Raw genomic sequence first — 16,579 nt, 5'->3', positions numbered from 1 at the left:
TCACCTTATCTTCCATCCCTTCATTTTTCACTCCAATAAATGCTTAACTATCATTATTGCCCTATAAAAGGTCACCCTCCCCTTCTCATTTGAACACACACATTGCATGCTTGAAGATACATTGCATGTCTGAAGGCAGTAGATATATAGCAAGGATAAGAGTAAATGAGAGATAAAAAGAAGAGAAATATTTTGTACAAGGGATAAAGTGAAGCGAAATATTTTGTACAAGATTGGTCTAAATCATCTTATAATTTCTCTTGAGATAATGAAGTTTTTGATCCCATCCACCCGTGAAGTAGGTTTAGTTGAATTACGTAAAATTTATATTTCATCTCTATTTATTTTCCTACATATTTTATAGCAAGATAAAATTTACCTTAAATTTTGCGGCTTAATATTTATTTTTAATCAGCACAAGTATGATTTTGGGTTTGTATTAACTTTCTAGCATACAATTTCACTTGAAGCGTATTTTATTTATAAATATTTTTATGATATCATAAAACTTTCAATACATTATTACTAAAATGTTTATTTGATTATTGATTTGTCCATTGGATCGATGTCTAGTTTTCACATAGGTCTAAGTTGGAGGTATATTTAATAATAGTTTGGAATGAGACTGTTTATAAACTTTCGAACGACTAAAAAACAAGCACCTCTCAATATAAAATATGATTATTACTTACATCTTAAAAAAATATAAAAAAAGTGTCAATTTATTTGGCAAAAGCATTTTTCATTTTTTATTTTCCAAACAATTTTAAAAAATTAAACGTATTTTTTTAGCTTTCCAATGTTTACATAAAAATGGAAAATAAATAATTTAGTTATAATTAAAATTATATTCACAAGTAATGAGTATTAAAAAATTTTTATTTTTATTTTTTATACTAAAACTTTAAAATTTAACTATTTTTATTTACAACTCTTTGAAAAAATAAGAACAAAAGACATGCATCTAGTTTGACAAAAAAGACAAAGACGTATAATGAGATTTCATAAATTTTAGGGACATTTCTTAATATTTCAAGAATTTAAAATTTTTTTTTGTTAAAATTTATTAAAAAGTATAATTTTTTAATTATTATTTTTATAAAAAGACAAATTTTTGACTAACATAATGAGATATTCATAACATTTTTAAAGTTTTCGAAAAATTATAATATTTTTGAAATCTACTTTTTTATTTTACTAAATGAGAGGCGAAAGTTTTTGTCCAAAAATAAATAAATAAATAAATAAAATTTGTTTTTTTTCACAAACGTGCCTGGCCTAAATCCCCCTCGTCTCTCCCGCCGAACCACGGTCAGGTCCATTAGCGATCAATGGGAGCTCTCCTTCCTCCAAGCTCCACTGGCAACTCCTCCTCCCAGTCCAAGCGCCGACCAAAGCTCGAGAACGACGGCCCATTTTACATTGTTTGAGCAGGTTAGGGTTTCTTACCCGTGCTCTTCTGATTCACATTTCACAGTAGACAGGTGTATATCCTTCGTCTACTATCCACCGTGACTTCTTCCCGAGAAGAGTTCCTCGTGAGGGATTGCAATAGTGGAGAAACAACTTGCCAAGTTGCCATAATCTGGGTCGCTACGACTCTTTCGTTTCTCCGCTACCCTTTCCGTAAACCCTAATTGTTCATCAGATCTGTCAAATATGGATTTTACAGCCATTTTTCCCAAACAGTAGAGAAAAGATGGTTCTTGCGGCAATTCCTCATTTCTTCGGTTCAATAACAATGTGCCCTAGTCGCAAACATTCAAAGAGCGATCGCCCGTCTCCCTTCAACAAGTTCTGCGCGAGATTAAACCATGCTTTGGATACCAAAGCCACGGAAGCCATCTTAATGACTGGCGAAAGAAGAAGAGTGTAAGATGCTCTATCTTGTTTCTTCGCAACCTCGTTTCTGTGCAGTGTAAATCATTTTGAAGTTTGTCATTTGATTGTGATGGAAGGTGCGAATGCTTTGATCTGCACAAGGAGCTTGTCCCATATAGAGAGGCGTGGTCTTGGCAGAAGTCTGTCGTTCAGGAAAAGAAAACTCTTATTGAGAGGAATGAAGATTGTTCCGACTCGCTTATGGTTCTACAGCATCACCCTGTTTATACAATGGGTACAGGTAGTTCGGAAGAGTTTTTGAATTTTGACATGAAGAATGCTCTCTATGATGTTTACCGAACAGAACGTGGTGGGGAAGTTACGTATCATGGTCCTGGCCAGGTATTTGTTCTCCATTTGGTTGAACACTAAGTTCATGTTTGATAACTTTATGTCTTTCTTCAGAATCATAGTTGATGGTTCTACCAGGCAGTTCGCATTTCACATAGACATTTCAGTTTGCTCTGTGTTCTTTTCTGGAGTTTTGATGAAAATTAACCCTAATTTATTGGGTTATTTGCAACTGACCCCTTAATTCCTAATTGGAGTTAATTCCCACCTTTTTTCCTGTTGCCGTGTGATGTCTTACCTGAACTCAAGAAGTGTCTGGAAACCCTCATATAAAGGCGAAAAACTTTTAGAAAGACAATTGTATTATTGCTTACAGAGTCGTATAAGATAAAATCTTTTGACAATAAGTTCCTTAATTTGTTGGAAATGTCAGAGTTGTTTAACTAGGAGAGGGAGATGGAAAAAACAGAAGAAAAAAAAAAGAGAATATTTTTGGTGCTTTCATTTGGCTCATTTGACTGAATAATTGTTTTCCTGTTTGTGTTTCTGTTTATAAGAATTAAGAACCCATAATAGCCAGGCTAGGTCTCTCATTCTTGATGAAGAGATGAAGAGCTTATTTTGAGAAGTTATTTTTCTCCTCCCTTTTTCCCACCAAAAAAAAAACTGTGAATGGGTGTTCGGATTTAAGAAGTCTTGCTTTGCTGCTGCCAAGGGATTCATGTAACAGGAGAAAGATTTCCCATTCTTTAGCTGGAAAGATATGTGGCCATGAAAGGGGGATTAAGTGGAACAGAATTGACTGGGTGGTAGAGTCGTGGAAACATCCCAATCCCCAAATTGGACATTAGGACCCATTCATGTTCATAGTAACAAAATTTGTGTATTTTCTTGGCTTCGTGAGGGCAAATGTTTAAAATATTCTTATATATAATATTTTTGGCAGTAACTCATTAAGACTTGAGATTTCTTCTAACAAGCCATAAACTTAAGGTGTAGTGCTGAATTATGCAATGGAAGTAAACCTTTTTTATAAATGAATACCTTTTCCCCTAGTAATTGAATCCATGAATATGAATAACATTACAAACTAAATTCTGATATTTAGTAAATACAGTTTAAGAATTTTAATTTCCACAGTTGTGATAAAAATAACTGTTATGTAAGTAAGCGAATGTGAAAATTAACTTACAAATTGAAGTAAATGTTAAAAAATGGAGATACACTGAAAATAACCTTCTTAGTAAAATCGTCAATAACAGAATGATACGGGAAATACCCATCAATCAGCACAAGACGTGCTAAATTGAACAATAACAATTGTCAAAAATGGCCCATAATTCTTACCGGTGCATATTTCTAGCTGTACTGAAAAATTCTGAGCAGATCCTCAGAATTGGTGTGTGAATTTTCAAATTCCAGCTACAGGTATAATGGCGTGGGAATATTGTGAATAATATGTTTGTGATTAATCATACTGAATTTCAGGGTCACCAAAAAAGTGACTTTACATAACCTGAAGCTAAATGTTGCATCCTACAATTTAAAAGAAATATTTTAAATCAAACATACATATCATATGTATTAAAGCTGGATCAAAGACAAGCACATGCTAAATATTTGGAGGGGGAGGAAGAAGAGAAGAGGTACAGGGCTGCGCGAAAATCAAAAGTTATACAGAGTGCATTGCATCGTCAATCACAATGGGAGAGTATCTAAAAGATTCTCCAACTACTAGTGTTATAGAAGGTTCCAATGTCCTCTGGTAAAAATAGGACATTGATGTATGACACTATAAGAGAAACAAAATGAGAGTGAGAATTAAGGGAGAAATAAAAAGAGGCAGAGAATAATCAGAAGTATTCCTTGGGAGAGCACTTTGGGAGACTATCTCTCTCCAGCTGCTGTGGGATCATTGCTGAAATATTGCTCTTATCAGACCCCTCTTCAAACTCTCCACCAAAACTTTCAAATAGTGAAGAAAATTGTCCTCTTCTGTAGATTCAACGTTGGCTCTCATTATTTCAACCAAAGGTTCCTTAAAAAATACTGTCATTCAGACTCAATCTCTTCTTCCGAATCATAAAACAATCATCTCCTATTTGCCCATCTGATGACATATTCTACTTCTCCCTCCGAACTAGGAACAAAGGAGAAAATTGGTTGCATATTTTGGTTTGCTCTCTGCTGTTCGTGAAACATCTTTTACAATGCGTTTTCCCTCTAGTCCTTCTCTCATCAGGCTATTATCTGTATTCAGCGCAGCAAAATTGTTCAAGCTTGTGTGCAGTGATCAAACCCCCTCCACCTTTTCCACAGGTTTGTGTTGCTGCATATCTAGTTCTGGGCTCTTGTCTGTAACCCCTTCTGGACTTGGGTTCCTTCTTTTTATGATCCATATCAACTTGGATTTCTTCAGCCTGTATGTTTTGTGATTTTGAATTACCAGCCCCACATTAACAAAGTCTTTTGGCCCCTTAAAAGAACCCCTCAGAATATTTAAAAAATTCCTTGCTTCCCTGCCTACAAGTTGCGCAGAATTAGGAGTCATTTCAGGGAAGAATCCTCCCCAATCCCTGTGATTTTGGAAGGCTTCATTCTCTATCTCCAACTTTGTTGCTGGAGCTCCTTTGGTCATCGTCGGCAAAGGAGGTGTTTGACAAGAGCCTTTGAAACACACTAATCCTCTCATTCTTCTCCTCTGATCTCTGAATCTGCGAGGGACTGCATATGGAGCATTGCCAACTCCCACTGTTGGAATTTGAAGATTCATTCCTGGTTGAAGATTACTCCAAAAGAATAGTGAGGAAGGCCCTCCGCCCATTTTTTTGATCTCCCTCAAGAATGCGCACATCTTGAAATTCCCCTTTGTAATCCTTCTTCAAACACATGTATTTGCCTCTAAGTCCCTTTCTTCTACCCTTTCCTAGGAGTCGATGACTATTCTTAGCTATTACAATGATACCAAAGAAGAGTTCGACCCAAAGCTTTATTTATGCCCTAGTTAATCTTGATTCGATGTTAGAAGTATATTGATTTTTCCGCAATAACCAAATAGTCATGTATCTACAAGTGCTATTTATTTCTTCATCATCAAGTTTAACTTTGTCTCCAATATTCCTTCTATCATTACTAAAATTACATTTCATATATTCAGTCTTATTTCTACTTATCCTAAAGCTTCTAGATTCCAAAGCTTCTCTCCATAATTCTTACTCGGCCTCTACTCCGTCCTAGTTTTATCAATTAATGCAATATCATCTGCAAACAACATACACCATGGAACCTCCTTTTGAATACTCTTAGTCAATTTAGTGATGAACCAATTGACTAAGAGTATTCAAAAGGAGGTTCCATGGTGTATGTTGTTTGCAAATGATATTGTATTAATTGATGAAATTAGGGACGGAGTAGAGACCGAGTAAAAATTATGGAGAGAAGCTTTGGAATTTAGAGGCTTTAGGATAAGTAGAAATAAGACAAAATATATGAAATGTAATTTTAGTAATGATAGGAGGAATATTGGAGATAAAGTTAAACTTGATGATGAAGAAATAAATAGCATTTGTAGATTTCGATACCTTGGATCTATTATGCAAGCTAAAGGAGAAATTGAAGATGATGTAATGCATAGAGTTAAAGCAGGTTAGGTAAAATGGAGAAGTACTTCAAGTGTGCTCCGTGATCGTAGAATACCCTTAAAATTGATAGGGAAGTTTTATAGGACAGCTAGAAGACCAGTTATGTTATATCGATCAGAATGTTGGGCGACAAAGAAACATAATATCCAAAAAGTAATGGATGAGTGGTCGAGATGAGAATGCTTAGATGGATGAGTGGTATAACATTGAAAGATAAATTAAGGAATGAACATATTCGCGGTAAGTTAGGTGTAGCTCCTATAGAAGATAAGGTAAGAGACGGACGACTCAGATGGTATAGACACTTGCAACGTCGGCCACATAGTGCACCAGTGAGGACAAGTGAGTTAGTTACCGTGGGGGGCAGTAGAAGGGGTAGGGGTAGACCTAAAATAACTTGGGAGGAGATAGTGAGTAAGGATTTAATATCCCTAAATCTGTGAAAAGAAATTGTCCATGATCGCATAAATTGGGGGAAAAAGATTCATATAGCCGACCCCACCTAGTGGAACTTAAGGCTTGATTTTGTTGTTGTTGTTGTATAAATACTGCATATTTGATTCCATCAATAAATTTTCTTCCTTATGAGTTCGAGTCTCAATAAGAATGCTAGTTCTTACTGTTCATATGTTATAATAATGAATATACCACATCATTTCGTTATATATGGATGATGATATTCCATCGATACATGGTCAATTCTAATAGACTTATTGGATTGGAGGGTTTGATTGGTGTGCATCCAATACTTTTCAAGCTTAATCCTCCTCAACCCCTTGCGAACCCATCATTGGCACCACATAGCACCCCTGTCAGCCTCAAAGACCAAATGAGTGCCTCCTTCTCCTCAACATAAGACACATGCTTTCCCACAAATTCTGTGATGCGAGAGGTCGTCAAAAAGTCCAAACAATTTATAGCAATCACCTTCCTCTCAATTTTGAAAGTCACATGTCCTCCCCTCTCTGCTATGAGAATGAGAGAGACAACTTGGGTTATGACTAGGTTTGCTTCAAGGAATCGAGAAGGAAATTAATGATTTTGGGTGTTATTGGTAACGAGCGAGAAGTATCTGGTGTGTGAAAATAAAATTCCGATGGTGCACGGCTGTTTTTGGTGGTGAACGAGTATATTTTTCTGGAGTTAGACGACAAGGTTCGATTTTGTGGATGGGATATCGTGAGGAAAGGATCTCTATGGATAAGGGTTTAGAAAGAGGGGGAGAGAAGGATATCTCCATGCTCAAAGTCTTGCTGGGGGAGAAGCTGGGAGTTGAGCATTGCATTTCCCCTGCACTCTATTCCAAGTGACACATGAGTTTGGGGGTTTGCTTATCCAAGAAATACGTGGTAGGACCACATCTAATGATAATATAAACCCCAAACAATTATGAGTACAAAGAAGGGGCAATAATTTACCACATAACATTTCATGTATGTGGATTAATGATGGAATGAGTGTAATTGCTTGGATGGGAAGTTTGTGGAGTCACCCAGGAAATGCATAGGAGAAACCACAACATATATGATGATCTAGACCCTCAACAATTTGACTGTGGGCTATTTGAAGCAATACTAAATGATTATGCATACAAAGAAGGGGTTATACTTTACCATAAAGCTTCAGGTAGAGAGAGCAAGGAACTTAAAAGAGTACAGAGAGCAAAGAGAATCACTAAAATTGTAGAAAGGACGGTGGAGGTGAAGAGGCCCAAGTGGGAAGGTTGCATGGTCCTTGGCAGGCACCACAAGTTGAATTTTGAAGCATGTGGACCTTCAGATTTTGATCTTGCAGAGGGTTCTTGGAGGGAAGTAAAGAGTAACCAGATTAAGGATTGAAAACTTTTTCTTTAATTAATTATAAGTAAGTGTCTAATTGTTCTTTTAAAAAAAAAAAAAAAAAAATCCTCTGTACAAGCAATTCGGGTCGCTTTTTAAGTTTTGGGGGGAGGGGGCATTTTACCAACAGCAAGAAATAAGGTTGGAATTTACTCAAATTGAGAATGAAGGGGGGAATTTTTGCTAAAACTAGAGAGTATTAAGGGAGACCTTTTGCTAAAACTAACTAAATTCTCCTGCTTTCAAGATGTCAACAATATTATAATACCCAAATCATTATCTGAATTCATCAGCATTTCTTTCCATGCTCAATAAGCCCTCCATCATGTTAGTTGTTAACAAGTGACTAAGGGTTGCATAATAAAAAAAAAAGGGCAGCCCAGTGCACAAAGCTCCTGCACATGCGGGGTCCAGGGAAGGGGCGGACCCTGCATACGTGCGAGTTTTGTGCACTGGACTAAAGGTTGCATAATGATAAGAAAATTTTTAAAATAATATTCTAGAGAGAAAACTATGGGATAGTATTCCCAATAATTGTGTTCATGGGATGAGAGTTCTTGTACTTTAACTTGCTAGTAAAATTTATGCTCCAGTTTGAGAGAGGACCATCCTTGAAGATGCATTGTTAGGTGCTCCATTTGATTTTCCCATTGCTTGTGCTTGAGAGAGAGAGAGAGAGAGAGAGAGAGAGAGAGAGAGAGAGAGAGAGAGAGAGAGAGAGAGAGAGCGTGTGTACTTTTTTGCTTAGGTGGGACTGAAGCTTGAAATTTCACAATTTCATGGTTATGCCCTTGAGTTGATTGATTACACTGCCAAATCTCTTTATTTTATGTTGCTCCTAACCCTTTATCCAAACATGTTGGATGTAGCTAGTTATGTATCCTATTATCAATCTCCGAAACCATGAGATGGATCTTCATTGGTACCTCAGGGCACTTGAGGAGGTGGTCATTCGTGTCCTATCTGCAGCATTTTCTATCAAGGCCTCCCGTCTTGAGGGTTTTACAGGTGTTTGGGTTGGTATGCTTCCTCATCCTTCAACTGATGTTTTATTAGCATGAACTATTTATTTTCTCTCTTTACTATAAATCATATGAGCTAGGTGCTTCCATGTCATGTTTTTCTGTAAAATGCGACAACAGCAAATAATTTTTCTATAAATTGGCTGCAATATTAATATAGTGAGGAATGCATTGCACTCACTCCTATTAAGTAATGTAGTAAAAAACCAATATCTAGGTTCCTTTTGATGGCGGATATCTTGCCAAGTCATAAGCATGAAGGCTACTTGAGTAAGTGCCTTTCTGAAAGCTTGTGGATCAATTTTAATTGTTTACCTTGCAATTAATAGACCACTGAAAGCAAAAATAACACTCCGCAAAGAGTATAACTAATGAACCGTTAATAAGTTCCATGAAGTTAGCTCTTTGGATGGTGAAAATGCATGCCCACATGAGAGTATGGGTCCATGTGATGTCTGATTTATGGCATTTTAAGGGAAAAACTGCAGACGGTTGTTATGATGGGACAAATGTGGTCAAATGGCTTGTCACTAAACCTTTTTGGTTCCCAGTACCAGAGACAAGGGTGTCGAGGCTCCATCAAGCTCCTGCCACTGTAGATCTAGTATCTATACTTGATAATGGATTCCATTGTTTTGAAAATTGATCAGAAAATGACTTTATTTATTTATTTATTTGTTTTTGCTGGGATCATTTTCTGGAAGCTGTGTAATAATGGCATATTAATGTGGATGAAGACCTCTCCCTTGCACTTTTCCCCAATTTTACTAAATGGCTACATGTTTGGCAGAAAGGAAAGGAATAGAATCAAATCCATCTTTCAATTCTTCATTTGCTCCATTCAAATTTTCATTTCATTCCATTTTCACTCAATTCCTTTCTGCAAATCAAATGCAACCTTAGATGAATGCCACACTTACAGAATTTAAACTGCCGGGCATTCGTCTAAGGTGTAGCAAGGATATTGAGTATATGTCAGGGAGGGGATCTCAATCCAACACTCAAGAAACAAAAAGGACCTGAGTTATTGTTGTTCTAATCCTTAGGAGATCAGAAAGTAGCAGCAATTGGAATACGGGTTTCCCATTGGATAGCTTATCATGGCTTAGCACTGAATGTCAGCACAGATCTGGGACCCTTTCAACGGATTGTTCCTTGTGGGATAAGGAATGGTCGAGTTGGAAGCATAAAGGGACTTTTAGGAGAATTTGAGTCATCCAGCAGGTGTGATATTGCAGGGGCTGATTGTGAATTGATTGACATCACACACAAATCTTTGATGGAGGAGTTTTCAGAAGTTTTCCAACTTGAACTCAACTGCAAATCAATTTTTCCAATGGAGAACCATCAAGCTTGCCTACTGGGAAAATAGTTTTCTCACAAGAGACCCCTCAAGCTTGCCTACTTGGAAGAGAGCAGTTTAGGTGAGCAATTGAAGACAGCCGACAGCGTGTATGAACTACTTTTTGGCTGGAAGTATATCTGCATACTGCCCAGACTGAGTTATTTATTCTCGCTTTTGTCTATGAAGTGGGACTGAAAAATAAACGAAAGTACAGTCTGGGAGGCTTGTATTTGTATCACCATGTATCCTGTGCTTATATTATAGTTTTGTTTTATTATTTCATTTATCTTTTGGAAAATTTGAAATTCTTCTCTAGTAAGCAAAATGAATTTATTCCCCTATATTGTATTCCCAATATTCTGGACAAGAAAAAATTTGGTAAGCAGCAGAAAGGGTTTTCTTGGATTAATCTACTATCAACTGTTGCATATGCTTAAATGACATGTTTGGTTTAGAGAATGTGTTGGGGTCTAATTAAATTAAGTGATAAATTTAATTCCACTACTCACGGTTCCATTCACGTACCAAATGTGCAATAAGCTGCTGATGTTATAACCAGTTTTCATTTCAGCATTGCTATAAGCATCAGTTGTGTATGAGGAGGAGAAAGATTCAATTGTGGCCATCCTTGTTCAATGTGGGAAATTGGATGACTGATTTGAAGCATTGAGGTAGGGAAGGGAAGGTCAGCGTTGCTTGTCAAGTCATGGTTGAAACGCAAAGGAGTTAAGTTAATTTGAACCTCTTTTATCTTCTTGACTTGTTGCAAGTTTGTGTTAAGACTAAAAACTCAAAAATTTGAAGCTGGAAGAGGGAGCCCTCCATTAAAACGCAGTGTGATCATCCTTCACAAATTGGTGAAAATGGAACATAAATTGGCAATGGGAAAAATGCAGAGACATTTGAATAAATGCTGGACACTTTAATATTCTTGGTACACATTTTCAAGTTCATTTTCAGCCAAATATGATGACAATAGAGACTGCTAGTTTGTCATACATGAATGAGCAGTAGAAACTGCTTGGCAATTAAGCTCTACTGAAGAAAATGTGAACGACGCCCAGGAATGGTCTGATCAAACCATACTGAAGCTGTAGCTGGTATAAAACAGCATTGACTCTTTAAGTTGGCAAAATAAATCAATAATTTACATGGATCCTCCCGGAAACTGATTCATTTTTTTCATTTAATTTTAAGAAATGAAGTGAGAAAAACAAATTTCCATGGGGAAACATGCATGATGGAAACAGAATAAAACTGGCACGTTAAGGACTAGGGAATTTATTCGTGCAGGAGGTTTTATTAGACAAGCACAGCATGTACAGTCTGAGATCACACCACTCTGTTCACAGGGAAGAGAAATAAGGAAAAGATATAGTGCAGAGAAAACTATGCTATGTACAATTAGACAACAAACTATCAAGTAAAAGCTGAATTTCTCACACTGCAAGACGAGGTGTATACATGTATATATACCTTCAGATATACCACCACTTGCAGTGATATGGCAGGCCTCAAGTTGCACCTTCCTCACCCTTCCCTGAAACTGCAGGGGTAATCTTTGTTGGAGAACTTTCTTCACTTCCCTCACCCTTACTTCCACTTCCCTTGCCCTTCCCTGTCCTTGGTTCCGAATGGGTAGTGGCCTTTGGAGAACCCTCTTCAATTCCACTTCCGCTGCCCTTCCCTGTTCCTGAATCTGAATGGCTAATCTTTGTTGGGGTACTTTGTGCATTTCCACCTTCCTCATGCTCCCCTGTCATCGAATCCAAAGGGGTTATCTTTGTTGGAGTACTTTCTGCGCTTGCACCTTCAATACCCTTCCGCTTCTCTACTGAAACTTCCAATGCATATCTTTTTGAAGTGTGTTCTTCGCTGGTTGGTTCCATTCGCAGTTGTCTCTTGGTTCCCTGTGCATTGACACTCTGATCTGTCTTACTTGTCCCAGCAGTAGAAGCAGGTGGAGAAAGGACATCATCCCTGTGCTGGGGAGATGCACTCTTTGATGAGTGCCTGCTTGTTGAGTCAGCAGAGGACTGCTCCAGGCTCTGTGATGAGCTAGAGGATGTGGCTTGCAATCCTAGGAGCTTCCATTCCAGTGTTGCGAGCTGCATTCAAACACAGGAGTTATTTAATTCTATTACAATACAAATGAAGTTTTGTTTACACAGAATCAAGTTCATGCCTTCGCTTGAAACAGGGCTAAAGCTTCATTTACTACACTGAGCTCAGCTTGTTTTTTCGAAATGTAAAGATCAATAGTGGACATATGGGTTGGTGCCTGATTCGTCTCAGTAACATTCAATTCTCCCAACTCTGTTGTGATCTGCTTCTGCCGTTTTCTACTGACCCCTATGGCATGCTCGCACCATGCTATGGCATCTTCAGTTGTACTGAATTTTTCCAAGCACAGACATATTTTAAATTTTCTAAGATTTCTGTCAAGGTTGTACTCGTAAGCCCATAATCAACGAGAAGGAAATATGAGATGGATAGCTGTGGTCTGATTTGTTATGTATATATTTTAACTGAATAATATTATTAAACAAGAGCTAGGAAAAAAAAACCATCTTACTCACCTCTTTTTTTGACACATGGTACCCACCAAGCTCAACTTTAATATATAATATAGATTTGGGTAACTCGCAGTATTACTATGTGAAAGGAAAATAAAATTTGGAGACCTCAAGCAAGTCACAGCGTCAAAGCTGTGGCCTGTGAGGATTGTACATTTTCCATGGCACAATATCATCACTTAAAACTTGAGTTTTGCAACTGTTATTATCTTCAGTGAAATAGTGAGAGATTAGATGAAATCAACTTAGAAATGGATACAGATAAGCCAATTTTTGATTATCCGGAGCAACCAATTTCTGCAACATGGAGAGCGCTATCCGAAAGTTTTCCACAGAGAATGCAAAATCCGCTGCAGAATGCAGAAAAGAATATGCAGCAATATAAGCCCCCCACTACCTTGGAATAAAAAAAAAAATTCAAAACAGTATATTCCAAACCCAGAGCCAAGATTTTCAATAAAGAGAAGGAGACATTTTTTAGCTCCAAGCTCTCCCAGGGCTGACAAGATCTCCACTTTCTCCATTGTGGGACCTTTCTGCATGTCTAAAATGGAAAATGCAAGCTCCAGTTCAACCTGTGCAGATTCCAGGCTCTCTGAATCATCACCCCCCTCAATATCTCCTGCGTTAAGAAACACACCAAAAATAATGGGAACCATTATGGTTTGGAATCAAGTATATAATAATCTTATTCTGGTTGTTTCAGCTGAGAAGTATGCATCTGATAAAGGTCAAAGCACAATCAGACAAGCAAATTGAATTCAATGACTATTCTTGGTGCTACTTCCTTTACTCATATTACTTGCTGAACATACTTCAGATCTATAGAGCCCCAACCATAAGAAACATAATTACATCTAGATTTCCATGATTTTATAATACTTTACAGCATAATATCAGAGACTGCCTGAAACTGAATCCTTTCTCTACATTTATAATACAGCTCTGCGGGAGCGTATGTTCTGTGGGAAGCACCATAATTTCATTAAAGAAATTATGTTTGTGAGCATGGATTTGAACTTAGGAATGAATCTACCCCAAATTCAATCGTCAGTAAAAAAAGAAAAATGCATATTTTGTGCATGCAGAAGCACCATAATTTCAGCAGCATGTAAGCCTCAAATACCGGTACTGTTTTACATTTTAGGTTGCAAATAATAATTTGAATTTAAAAGATAAAACTACAAGTCTTTTTATATTCTTTCAGCTGTATGTGTTGATTAGACAGAACAAATGTTAAGGTTCTCCAATTTGTGAGGGTAGGAGGAGCGTCATCACTGTTTAAGTAGCCTTACCCCTGCTTTTATGCAAAAGAGTGTTTCCTTGAACTCAAACCCGTGACCAGCCAATCACAAAGGAGCATTCTTTCCCTTGATCTTAACCCGCCCTCAGACAGAACAAATGTTGCATGATTGAATACCAGGAGAAAAGAAAAGCACTGACCGCTAATTGACCCACTGTGAGCCTCTGGCCCCGCCCTACCGCCTCGATCATCTTCTGATGCAAGTGGAACTTTATATATCAATGTTAGGGCATATCTGTAGTATGCCAGGACACATTCTGGAGCATGTCTCCCATACTGCTCAACCCTGAAAAAGAGAGAAGAATGAGGAGGAGCATTTGCAAGGTTTGCAGATGCTGCAGCCAAATCATTTTGCATATGCAGGTAACTAACTACAATATTTCGCTAAAGAAAAAGAAGAAAAATGGAAAAATCAACGGTGCCGCTTCCTGGAGGAAAATTTTTGATTTCTTTTCTTCTCCTGCCAATATTCAATCAACTATATGAAGCTCAGAGCAAAATTTCTTTTCTTTAAATATTCTGATTCACCTAGTCGTTTATAACGCTTTAACTAGACAAAGTTAAATACTTCTTGAATCCGACAGAGTTGGTCGGATAGAAAGAATGCAGAAGACAAGGAGAGAGGGAGAGATGAACCGATCTCGATCACATAAACATCAAAACTCAAAATGGAAAGACAAAATTAGCGGACTGGGTTCAAAAAAGGAAGATGTGCAGAACAGAGTCCTAAATCTTGCTCAAGAAGCGTTTCTTGAAAGTTGAATTCACAAGAACGGACTAATGCCAAATTCGATATATATTCTGGCATAAAACAACAATCCATATCCAAATATAGAGAAGAAGCAACAATCAAATCAAGAAAATCCAAGGAAAATAAGAAAAAAATATATTGATTTTAAAGGACCCTCACTGAATGTCGCGCGCACGCTTGAAGCACTCCAGTGCCTCTGTGTATACTCCATCCAATAAAGCTGCCGTTCCTCTCTCCAACAAAGCAGCAGCATCGTTCCAATCCGGAGGAATAGATCGAGTAGATTCAACGCCACTGGAGTTCGCTTGCGCTTCATCCGAACCCGCGCCTCGTTCGCCTCTGGCGGAAGACTTTGAATCCGCTTCATTGTAATCGGCGGAGTGTTCAGTGGTTGGGGCAGGGCTGGCGGTGGAGGTGGAGGTGGCGGTGGCTTCTGAATCATCGTGGGAGGAGGAAGCCATTGTTGAAACAAGCAGAGGAAGCGATTGTTGAAACAAACATTGGGAAGCCAATGAGGTTTCTTTGCTGACAGTTAGGGATTACGGTTATTTAAAAGCAGATTTTGCGCGGGATCTTTTCGTTACCGTCGTAGATATGGTTGCTTGGGGTGGGCGGCCGCCAAGGGAAATTTGTTACTTGTTATTTCGCTTTGAAACAGTACTAACTTGTATCAGTTGTGTTTGGGTATTTGCAAAATCATTTCGTTGAGAAATTTGATTTGGATTTTTGTGGATAGAATTTAGACCAAAATTTACACAAAACCAAATGGAAGCCTGCCTTGTACCAAATACAAGTTTAGATTTCAATTCCTATGTATTGGTGTCAATTATCTGAGGTGGAGGTAAGGGATGCTATCTTTCTATCCCGAGAAATAGTAGCCTAGGTCCGGATGGTTTTGGTTCGGTTTTTTTCCATGATTGTTGGGATATTGTAAAAGAAGACGTGGTCGATGCAGTTAGAGATTTTTTTGCTGGGTCTCATCTTCCTAGATTTTATTCTGCTTTTTACATTGTTCTAATCCCAAAAGTTTAGAATCCTCAAAGTTTTGACAAGTTTAAACCTATTAGTCTTTGTAGTGTTATCTACAATTTTTTTTCAAAAATTATTGTTGTTAGGATGACAGGTTTATTGTTTGCTTTGATTTCTCTAGAACAGAGAGTTTTCATTCTCGGTAGAAGTATATTTAAAAATATTACTTTAACTCAAGAAATGGTTCCTTCTCTACATAAGAAATCTAATGGTGGAAATGTAATGATCAAAGTGGACATGGCTAAGGCATATGATAGGGTTGATTGAGATTTTTTAAACGTGGTTCTGAAAAGCTTTGGATTCTCACGAAGATTCTGTGGTTTAGTGGCGGAATGTGTCTCCTCTCCTTGGTTCTCCATTATGATGAATGACACTTATAAAAGTTTCTTTAAACCTTCTCGAGGGCTTCGCCAAGGAGATCTTCTATCTCTTTATCTATTTATTATTTTACAGGAAGTTCTCTCTCAGCTTCTAAAGAAAAATTTCATGGAGAATAAGATAGGGGCTTACTATCATTCTCGTGGGGCGCCTTTAGTATCTCACATTCTCTATGCGGATGACATTCTTATTTTTGCCAATGATAAGAGAAGTTCCATTCGAATGCTTATTAAGACTCTGACGAAATATGAGGATTGGTCTGGTCAATTGATAAATAAAGAAAAGTCGAGTATTATTTTGTCAAAGAGAATTGATTATGCTCGGAAAAGATTTTTGTTAAAGACGATTGGCTTTGTGGAAGGAGGTTTCCCTGCTACATACTTGGGTGTTCCTTTGGTATCGGGTCGTCTTACGACCCGTATTTTAGAGCCCCTAGTTGATAAATTGAGGAAAAAGATAGCCGGTTGGAAATTTAAGCTTTTATCTCAAGGGGGTCGTCTAATTTTAATTAAGCATGTATTTTC

General features: G+C 37.5%; 2 protein-coding genes across 4 annotated transcripts; one reads left to right on the top strand and one right to left on the bottom strand.

Moving 5' to 3' along the window:
* The first annotated feature begins 1,234 nt into the window (after positions 1 to 1,234).
* Positions 1,235 to 10,427, top strand: LOC131162911 (octanoyltransferase LIP2p2, chloroplastic-like). 3 transcript variants are annotated; one of them, XM_058119530.1, is made up of 5 exons: positions 1,235 to 1,434; positions 1,673 to 1,872; positions 1,959 to 2,223; positions 8,521 to 8,671; positions 9,720 to 10,427. In XM_058119530.1, exons 2-5 carry the CDS (start codon positions 1,700 to 1,702, stop codon positions 10,043 to 10,045), a joined length of 915 nt encoding a protein of 304 aa, XP_057975513.1. In that variant the 5' UTR covers positions 1,235 to 1,434; positions 1,673 to 1,699; the 3' UTR covers positions 10,046 to 10,427. The 3 variants fall into 3 exon arrangements, with proteins under 3 accessions (XP_057975513.1, XP_057975511.1, XP_057975512.1); XM_058119528.1 differs by having other exon boundaries at positions 1,270 to 1,434; positions 1,690 to 1,872; XM_058119529.1 differs by having other exon boundaries at positions 1,278 to 1,434; positions 1,693 to 1,872.
* Positions 10,428 to 11,532: 1,105 nt separating this feature from the next.
* LOC131162819 (uncharacterized) lies at positions 11,533 to 15,109 on the bottom strand. The gene is made up of 6 exons (XM_058119415.1): positions 14,824 to 15,109; positions 14,038 to 14,232; positions 13,067 to 13,216; positions 12,854 to 12,944; positions 12,204 to 12,411; positions 11,533 to 12,126 (listed from the first exon to the last, which is right to left on the bottom strand). Exons 1-6 carry the CDS (start codon positions 15,107 to 15,109, stop codon positions 11,533 to 11,535), a joined length of 1,524 nt encoding a protein of 507 aa, XP_057975398.1.
* Between the last annotated feature and the right edge of the window lie 1,470 nt (positions 15,110 to 16,579).

Source organism: Malania oleifera, chromosome 8 (assembly GCF_029873635.1).
Source record: "Malania oleifera isolate guangnan ecotype guangnan chromosome 8, ASM2987363v1, whole genome shotgun sequence".
NCBI lineage: Eukaryota > Viridiplantae > Streptophyta > Magnoliopsida > Santalales > Ximeniaceae > Malania > Malania oleifera.
Note: the sequence above shows the minus strand (reverse complement) of the source record. Positions and strands in the feature narration are given on the sequence as shown.